At 49.7% G+C, this 9,415-nt stretch overlaps 1 protein-coding gene across 1 annotated transcript; it reads left to right on the top strand.

Moving 5' to 3' along the window:
- Positions 1–1,431: 1,431 nt before the first annotated feature.
- On the top strand, positions 1,432–8,391 carry RHOU (ras homolog family member U). Its single transcript, XM_069852317.1, has 3 exons — positions 1,432–1,726; positions 2,326–2,384; positions 5,354–8,391. The coding sequence occupies exons 1-3, from the start codon at positions 1,432–1,434 to the stop codon at positions 5,807–5,809; spliced, it is 810 nt and encodes a 269-aa protein (XP_069708418.1). The 3' UTR covers positions 5,810–8,391.
- Positions 8,392–9,415: the final 1,024 nt, after the last annotated feature.

Genomic DNA, 9,415 nt, shown 5'->3' with positions numbered 1-9,415 from the left:
TAGTATGAAACCCACTGCATCATGTGGGTTTTCGTATCAGAGAGGGAAATGGGAAAACAACACTCCAGGCTGCATTAGGAACTTAACGATGATGAGAATGGTATACTGAAATCCTGACGTTTAAGTTGTTTAAGCTACTCGCACTTGCCACCTGCAAAATGAATACATTGACATCTATATCCCAGATTCTCCAGGTGGCACCATTTGTGTTTGCACAGTGCTGTGAAGGTCCCCAGAAGAAATATGTTAATGATTTTGCCGATTTAGGACAGAACTTAACTTTTCAGCAGCTTGTCATTCTCTGTGCTCAACCACAAAACTTTCCAAGGCCAACTGAGTTCAACACTGCTAAAATGTAGTCCCCAATTTCCCATGGCACATGGCCCAGTTTATCCCTTCCTGGCACTGCAGGTGGGAGCTTACTGAGCACCTGCGGCAAACCCACCAAAACATCAGTGCAATCCTGCCCTGCACTAAAATATTGTGTCCAGTTTTGGAATGCTCAACATAAGAAGGATATGGGGCTGTTGGAACAGGTCCAGAGGAGGGCTACAAAGATGATCTCGGAGCTGGAGCACCTTCCATATGAGGGCAGGCTGAGAGAGTTGGGGCTGTTCAGCCTGGAGAAGAGAAAGCTCCAAGGAGACCTTATAGCGACCTTCCCGTACCTGAAAGGGACTACAAGAAAGCTGGGGAGGGACTCTTTACAGGGCATGGAGTGATAGGATGAGGGGGGAGGGCTTTGAATTGGAGAGGGGAATATTTAGACTAGATATTAGGAAGAAATTCTTCACTTTGAGGGTGGTGAGGTACTTGAACAGGTTGCCCAGGGAAGCTGTGGCTGCCCCATCTCTGGAGCTGTTCAAGGCCAGGTTGGATGGGGCCTTGGGCAGCCTGGGCTGGTGGGAGGTGTTGCTGCCCATCGCAGGGGGGTTGGAACTGGATGATCTTTAAGGTCCCTTCCAACCCAAACCATTCTATGATTCTAGGACCGTATGAAACGTCTGTTCAGCACAGATCGCGCCGCACACAAGGCGTCATCATCTCCAAAGAACGAGCAGTGCCTGGAAACACCCCGCTGGAAAGCACACAGGCCCTCCGAGGGACACTCAGCCTGACTCCCAAAGCGCGGAGCCGCCGGGAGGAGCCTTCCCTCGCCCTCGCCCAGGAGCCGCCCCGCTCTGGGCCTCGGTCCCTGCCGGCGGTGCGGGGCGCTGTGCCGCCGCCTGCCGGGCCGGGCTCCGCGGGCTCCTCCCCGCTCGGCGCCGTGTGACGGGGGGCGGCGCGGGGCCGCCGGCCGGGACTCGGCGGCGCGGGGCGAGGCGGTCGCAGCGCGGCCGGGCTCCCGCGGCGCCCCGCCGGCTCCTCTCGGGGCTGGCTTGGCGGCGCTCCCGCCGTCCCGCGGCGGCGGGGCCGTGCGCGGCCGCTCGGATGCCGCCGCAGCAGGAGGGCGAGGCGGGCTACCCCGGCAAGCCGGGCGGCTGCGAGGTGCCGCCGGTGCCCCCGCGCAGGGTCCGCGCCGGGCGGGCGGCGCCGGGCGGCCGCGGGCGGGCGGCGGGGAGCGGGGCCGGGGCGGCGGCGGCGGGAGCCGGGGCCGAGCCGCGGCGGAGCGTCAAGTGCGTGCTGGTGGGCGACGGCGCCGTGGGGAAGACGAGCCTGGTGGTGAGCTACACCACCAACGGGTACCCCACCGAGTACATCCCCACCGCCTTCGACAACTTCTCCGGTAAGGGCGCCGCGGGACGGCTGCGTCCTCCCTGCGGTGGGGGGTGGGGGTTCCCGCTTCGGTCGTCTCGCTGTTTGTTTGATCCGGGGCGCAGGCAGGACCGAGCACCGGGGGGTTCCCCGTGTAACGGAGCCGGCGTCGCCGCGCTTTGATCCTGAACTCCCCGGTCTGAGCCGTCCGGCGGGGAGAGGAAGGTTTAAACGCGCGACTCGGGTCGTGGGCTTTTTCTTTTCGGTTCGGCGGAGCCGGGGGGGACTTTTTCGCGTCCTGAAGATGGGCGAGAAGAGGACAAACCGAACCTTTTGGAGCAGAAAAAGGACGCGGAGCGCTTGGCTCCCGCCGGGGGCTGGAGAGGCGCTCCCGCCCTCCTCTGGGAAATGAATCGGAAAGCCCTGAAGGGCTTGTGTGCGTCCAGCTGTTAGCGACACGCTCGCTCCCAGCTCTGTTAAGTTGTTACGTCTGAACTAATTGAAGACTGTAAGAGCTGAGGGGTGGTAAATCTTTTTACCTTCTCTTTTTTTTTTTTTTTTCTTAATGGAAAACGTGTAAAGTTGGACTCACCACGCTTTCCCCCCCTCCCTCCCCCTTTCTCTCCAAAGCTGTGGTGTCTGTGGATGGCAAACCGGTGAGACTCCAGCTCTGCGACACAGCTGGGCAGGTCAGTGCGGCCGCTTATTTGATTTAAGTGACAGCGGGAGGGGAAAAGTTGTTGCACAAAGTAGTCCCGCTAATGACCTCATGGGTTTGAAAGGGTTCCCGGTGTTTGATCATCTGCGATCGTTTTCAGTGCTGCTTAACCCACTGCTTTGCCCAGTGTCCGTTGGAGGGTGGGGGATGTCCTGTGCCTTCTGTGCTGGGCGCAGTCTGTCTCTGCGACTCCGCTTAGCTTTACTTGAACAGCCAAACATACTGGGGGCTCAAAGGCCACCTGGCTTTCTCTTTGAGTGGTTGTCTCTAGCCTTTTTTTTTTTTCCCCTCTCCCTTTCTACATAAACTATGGGTTTAAGAATTGTAGTGTTTGGGATGTATGCATGCAATGCATCTACAGCTGTAGGTGTCTGAAGATAGAACATTTTTGGAGGGGCAGAAGTTTAAGGGAGAAAAAAGTCTGGTTGAGTGCTGTCCATGGAGCCGTTCCGACTCTCTTAAAAATAGTTGCCACCCCAAAGCTGAGGTTTGCTGTAGTGTAAATCCTGAAGGGACTGATGTCTGTTGGCTGATGCTCCTAGGTTTCTCTGACACATTAAAAAACCCCATTTCTTATGATGTTACATGTTCTGCAGCCAGGCAGTGTGCAACTCTGATTGCCAGGCGTTAAGTCTAGGCAGCCAGAAGTAGCCAAAAGTAGTTTTCTACCTAGCTTGTGCTTCAAAGCAGTGGGAATTGGGTTCCCAGACAACTTTGTGGATCTGGGTCTATGCCTTCCCTGACACTGAAAAATCTCAGCGGCCTTAACATACAAACCTATTTAAATGAGTTGTAGCTGGGCGCCCTACTTAGGAAAGGGTTTTGAAGGGCCAGGCAGTCTTAGGCAGCAGCATAGGACTCCCATGTGCTCTACAAACCAAAGCTGAAATCCTACAAGCAACCTTCTGTGGGTAATGATATGAAGTGGAGCAGCAGAACTGTCACATGATTTTGTACCTGGCTGAAGGTGTGGTACTGCAACAGCCTTGGCTGTGCATGTTCATATGCAGAGCATTGCAGGTGAAATTGCCAGCGGGTGACAGCCTCTGCCCAGGGAGCACCACTGGAAACACAAACACAGCTGCAAGGAGACATGGGCAGGCCCAGTCCTAAGTCATCCTAAGTAAAAGATACCTAGCTGGGTAGTTTGGCAAAGCAGTGCTGCCTGCAGTTAGATGGCTGCTGAAATCTGCAGAAAAAAAAAAAAGAAAAAAAAAAAAGAAAAAAAAAAGAAGCACTCTGGGCAGAGGGAAATTGTATTTCCAGTGTCTTCAGCCTGGAGACTGTAGAGTGCCTGCAGGTCATGTATCTACCGTTGAAACTGCAGAAGCATGCTTGGAATAGAAAGGGCACTGTTTCCATCTAGGTAGAAACCCTTAAGAACGGGATTTGGCTTTCAAACCCATTGAATTGAGCCCTTTTGAGGTTTATCACATAGCAAGAAGAGGCAATTATGTGGTGAGGTGCCTTTCTGTAGACCTGTGTTCAAGAGCAGCATCTCTCAGTAAATGCGGGGGGTTTCTCTTGAGCCCAGCAGCGAGAGCCTGGTTTCCTCTGAGCCTTAATCTGAGAATCAGGAGAGCTAATGAAGCTTGCTTTCTTGACTCGTGTTTTATAAATCTCTCTCTCTCTTGGAGATACTGCTGGAAGAAGTTCATTCAAGCGAAACGAGACTTTTGAGGCTTCCAGGGGGGTTTAAAGTGTGTATCCTGGGCCTCCAGGGGCTCTAAAGCAAAATATCACATCTCGGAAATTAACATGGGACTTGCAATTCAGCAGTAAACACCAGAGAGATGTTTTCAGCTGTGTGTGTTCTTTGCACTTTCAATTGAGAGCTTCTGAGAACACGGTCCGTTTTAATTAAAATGTCACTGCCGCTGAGGCAAATCCTACCTGTTCAGGCTGCTAGTGTTACCCTGCTTTTATCCTGCTGTCAGCATAAAAGCAGCCTGCCTGGATTTAACCCTTGCTTCTTGCTGCATTCTTTGCTGAGGATCAGCACGCCTTTGTTACCATGAGGTGTTTGGCTTTTTTGTGGATGGTTTCTGAAGCTGAAAAAGGGCCTTGCTTTACTGCAGTTTGCACTAAAAGGGAGAACCACCCCTTCACCCCCACCAAACCAAGAAAGGTAGTGCTGGGAGGCCTGTTTGCAGTTTGTTTGATGTGGCATGGGTGGGAGGGAAAGGTAGAACTCTTACTCTATGCCATTGGCATGTTAAGCCTGCACATTCTGAGTCCTTAGTGCTGCCATCAGATTTAAATCCCTGGGCACAATGGCAGGGAAATTATTCTCACGTCCTGCAGGATGTTGGTAAGTAGTCACCAGTTTTAAAGCTGATTCCAGGAAAGGTAGCTTGCTGCCACTTGTCTCCTCCACTGTTGCCTGGGAGGTGGGGGTGTAGGCAAAGCAGTTTTGAAGTACGGTGCTCCTTATCACAGTGGCTCACTGACTCACCCCTGTGAGGGCTGGACCTGTAGAAAGTACCTTCTCCCTCCCATGCCTTAATTTCTGGCTTTGTTGCTCATGTGCTGCAACCTGCTTCCCATGGCAATGCTCCTTTGCTGAAAGATGGTAGAGAGGTAGAGAGCCTATTTAGAAAGAAGAAAGGAAGTATTTAAGCACTCAAAACAAACTGTGGCATTAGTCAGAAAATCTCAGCTCCCTGAGGAAGCCACCACCTTGATGCTCTGCTGGATGGTGGCAGGGTGCCTGCTGGCTAGCAGCCATGCAGGGTGAGACCTCAGGCTGGGTGGGTACAGGGGACTTCTAGCTGGGTGATCTGTATGCTTATGTCAGGGTGCTTCTCAAGAGGGCAGCAGCAGGTGATCCTTAGCTTCTCCAAATATCAGCAGTAGGCTGGAGCTGGGAGTGTGTTGGGATGTCCTCTGGGGCTGATGTGCTCTTTCTGTTGCGTGCTAATGCAATTTTGTTCTGTACAGGATGAATTCGACAAGCTCAGGCCTCTGTGCTACACCAATACGGACATCTTCTTGCTGTGCTTCAGCGTAGTAAGCCCCTCATCTTTCCAGAACGTGAGTGAGAAGTGGGTTCCTGAAATCCGATGCCACTGCCCCAAGGCACCTATTATCCTAGTTGGGACACAGTCGGACCTCCGGGAGGATGTCAAAGTTCTCATCGAGCTGGACAAGTGCAAAGAAAAGCCGGTCACAGAGGAGGCTGCAAAGCTCTGTGCTGAGGAAATAAAAGCTGCATCCTACATTGAATGCTCTGCTTTGACTCAGAAAAACCTCAAGGAGGTCTTTGATGCAGCCATTGTGGCTGGTATTCAGTACTCCGATACCCAGCAGCAACCAAAGAAATCCAAGTGTAGGACTCCAGACAAGATGAAAAACCTCTCCAAATCCTGGTGGAAAAAATACTGCTGTTTTGTATAGGGGTTGCAGGGACCTGAGTGCTGCTCTGAGGAAATCTAATAGAGGCTATATTAGCTGAAATCTCATTCTTTGTTGTCTTGAGTGTATAGTGTAGATCTGTATGTATGTGTATATGTTGCTACTGAATATCTCAGTTGCCCTTTTGAGGGTGGCAGAAAGATTCTTAGTTAAATAATTGCTATAAATCAGGTCTGGCATCCAGTTTCATGACTAAAACCTCTCATTAAGGAAGAAGACCACCACGTGTCTGTGAGGGTCGAAGGATTTGTCCAAAGGATTCGACTTCTTGTGTTACAAGGTGTACGTGACAGGGAGGAGCACGCCAGAGGCCTTTTTTTGCCAGGGCTTCGCAGGGGGAATGCATGAGCGACTGTGGAAACGTAGAGCTCTGTACATGGGCGATCAAAGGGAATAATAACACTGTGCCTCCTAACTGACATTTGTAGCTTTAAAACCCCACTCCTGCTCTCTTCTCCGTGTCTTCCCAAGCCAACTCTCTTAGGGATCACTTTAAAAAGGGTATGCATGAGGTGTAATCTATACGCAAATGCCATGGTGGGAAAGGTCATGAATATACCTTCAGTGTGCAGTGAGGAAACCTAATCCCTTACGGAGCTGACATCTTGTTTGTCACCTCCCAACTGTGTGAAAGTCCTTTCTGCCCTCCTTCCCCTGCCCTTCCCAGAAAGCCATGTGGAAGCCTGAGGAACACGACCAAGCTTTAACTTGCTACCTTGAGCGGTGGCAATTTCCTCTGTATTTTTGCAGACATGACGACAGTTCATCAATTTCAGCTGCAAGGAATGTAAATGCTGTTGTGTTTTTAATTTTTTTAATTCTTTTTAAAAAGATGTGACAAATATCTGTGCAGCACCCTGCAAATCACACCTGGTTTTGAATCTGCAGCCAAGAATTTTAGGATGCCCCTCCTTACCTTTTAAGGTTGCTAAACAAATAACAAATCATGCAGATCAAAATTTATAAGAAACCAGACTCAAGAAACTGAGGCTGCTGTATTCTCTTCACAACACAATGCTGTGTTCTCTTCAAAATGTTTGTTTCCAAACAAGCTTATGTTTCCCTTCTAAAGGCAACAGTCGCTTTTGTTTGAGTCTTGTCCAAGCTCATAGTTGTGAAATTGGCTGAGGTCAGACTGGAAATTTAACTGGTAATTTTTTTTTTCCCACATCGGTCCCAACAGGCTAACTGAAATGTGTCTGTGTGATCAACATAGTGCAGAGTTGAGTGTGACCTATTCTCTGACTAAATCTGTTTCCTGCTAAACTAAGCCTAATTCCATCCCTGATGAGTTCAAGAGACCTGAAGGATAACGTGACTCTCTGCAAGAATCAGTATTTTAACTTAATCTGCAGAGGACATTTAGTTTGTACTGTCTGTCTGTCTTTTTATGGCCCTGACTACTTCTTTTTTTTTTTTCCTCTAGATATTTCAAGATCAGATTGTATTCTTTTTTTTTTTTTTGTTCGGCCATAGTCTTGAAGTGACCTTTTTCATAGTCTTAAGCTAAACTGCAGTGACAGAAAGCCAGAATATTTTTCTTTTTTCATCAGAAATGGATCAGCGCCTGGTGTAAAGGACTGTGGATGCCATTTGAGTTGATAAAGCTGACCATAGTTTACCTCCTGGCCCATTAAAGAAAATGACACTATGTAAATGGATTCTGGGCTGTATTGGCATAGGCTCCACAGACAGTAATTTTTCCTCCTCTACAGCGAAATGAATGCAAAATGGGTCATGTTTCATCACTGAAAACTTGAAAATGGGATGGAAATCTTTACCTAGGGCCTAACTCAATAAAATTGTGTTGGCTTCTGCACTGGAACAGCCTGGAAAAATAGTTTCCATAGCACAGAAGCTGGATGCATTTAACTTAGTTCCATCTGGTTGGTAATGGTTTAATGTTTACTGGTCATGAAGTTAACATCTGAGCCTTTATACTTCTTACTCAAATGCTCTGACAGGATTTCAGATATGCAGTCACACTGTCATCTTGGAGAAAAACATCAAGCCAGATTTCTCTTGGGTGTTTTGCTTCTCTGTAAAATGCCTCAGTTGATCAAAAATGTGGGTTTGGGGAGGAGACAGGCTTGAATCTGAGCAGCTTCCATTTGCAAAAATAACAGAAATTTCTTCTGTAAGATCATACCACTGTGTATCGCTCTATCCTGGAAGCAGTAGGTTATATTTTATAAGCAGCCTGTTTCATTGTCTGGAGTAGCATTACGTTTAAATGTAGCCAACTGTGATTGTTTCTGAAAATGTGATGTATATACAACTTGTTATAGCCCTTTACTAGGTGTGTGTAAACTGAGGTCTAATAACTTTATGAATACTGCTCTGTATGGGGCTACACAGGGTCTAGGTTTTAGGAATATTACTTTTGAAATCACACATATTTTACAAGTGCAAGTGAGAGGGAGAAGTCTCTATGTAGTCTATAATCTGATGTGCCTTATAAAAAACCCTCTCTCCTGTTTTCTAAATGTAGGCTATATTCCGAAAGAAATATTTCATGTGAGAATGATATAAATGAGGTATTTGGAAATAAATTCTGACCTGTGTATGCATCTGCCTATGCTGCCCGCTCGAGGAGGCTGGAGGTCAGTCCTTGGCTGTGCACCGTGTGGATACCTGGCAGGGAGGAAGCAGCTGCATTGCCAGCCTGGGGCTGCACTCCTGGTGCCCTAGCAAAAGGCTTTTGGTTAAAAGATACAGACTTTTTCCAGTGCTGCCTCCTCCCTGGGGGGCTGGGCTGGGTGGGAAGGGCGCAGTGGTTGACTTTCTGCCTCCCCAGCAGCATGGCAGCCTCTAGCTGTGGCCCCATGAGGCATCAGCAGGCTTGTCACGTCTGGCCCCCAAAAGTGGGGTGAGCAGCAGGAGGAGCATGGACCACCGGCTGCTGCATGTGCATCACATATGCCCTGGGGGGGACCCAGAGGGCATTTCTGAGAGTTTGGAGCCTGTTTCCTCTTGTAACCAAGGGTCTTGTCACCCCCTTCTTGGGTCCTGTCGCTTGTGCTAGGGCTGAGGCATGCAAGGCTCGAGGCTGTTTGTTCCCAGCTCCCAGGTGGTCATGGCACAGGGGCTTTTCTGCTCTTGGGTGCCATGAGAGCTGTCCCAGGGCTGTGTGAGGAGTAGCATCTTGACCTCTGGGCATCACTGCAGAGCCTGTGCTCCTTCTGCAAAACCACTGGAGAAGAAGCTTTGCTCTGGACCAAGTATGTAAACTGGCACTGTGGTGTTTGTTTTTCTGGGAGCTGAATGGAGCACCCACATCAGGGTGACATACTGGGATGCCCTCCCATGCCGCGTGTCTCCTGGGTCATAAGGCTGATGTATTTTCAGCCTTTGAAATGTATGCAACCTGCACTAAGTAGGGAAAGGAGATTGACATTGTTCATCTTCCCCATGTTCTATTCTGCACTGAAACAAAGTCTTGGTTTCTTTTCTGTTTCTTTATCGAATATGCTGGGGACTGCCAAGAGACTTGTTCACCTGGTCATGCCTGCAGCACAGTGACAGTCCCGGAGAGCCTAACCTGCCAGTGGGCTCCTTTCTGGTGAGTGATGGTGTTGCATCACCACT

Source organism: Phaenicophaeus curvirostris, chromosome 2, assembly GCF_032191515.1.
Source record: "Phaenicophaeus curvirostris isolate KB17595 chromosome 2, BPBGC_Pcur_1.0, whole genome shotgun sequence".
Classification (NCBI taxonomy): Eukaryota; Metazoa; Chordata; class Aves; order Cuculiformes; family Cuculidae; genus Phaenicophaeus; species Phaenicophaeus curvirostris.
Note: the sequence above shows the minus strand (reverse complement) of the source record. Positions and strands in the feature narration are given on the sequence as shown.

Excerpts from the sequence above, each read along its gene's own strand:
- RHOU (XM_069852317.1), top strand. The coding sequence starts at position 1,432 with ATGCCGCCGCAGCAGGAGGGCGAGGCGGGCTACCCCGGCAAGCCGGGC. Across the intron at positions 1,727-2,325 it reads CGCCTTCGACAACTTCTCCG|CTGTGGTGTCTGTGGATGGC; the intron begins GTAAGGGCGCCG and ends TTCTCTCCAAAG. Across the intron at positions 2,385-5,353 it reads TCTGCGACACAGCTGGGCAG|GATGAATTCGACAAGCTCAG; the intron begins GTCAGTGCGGCC and ends TGTTCTGTACAG.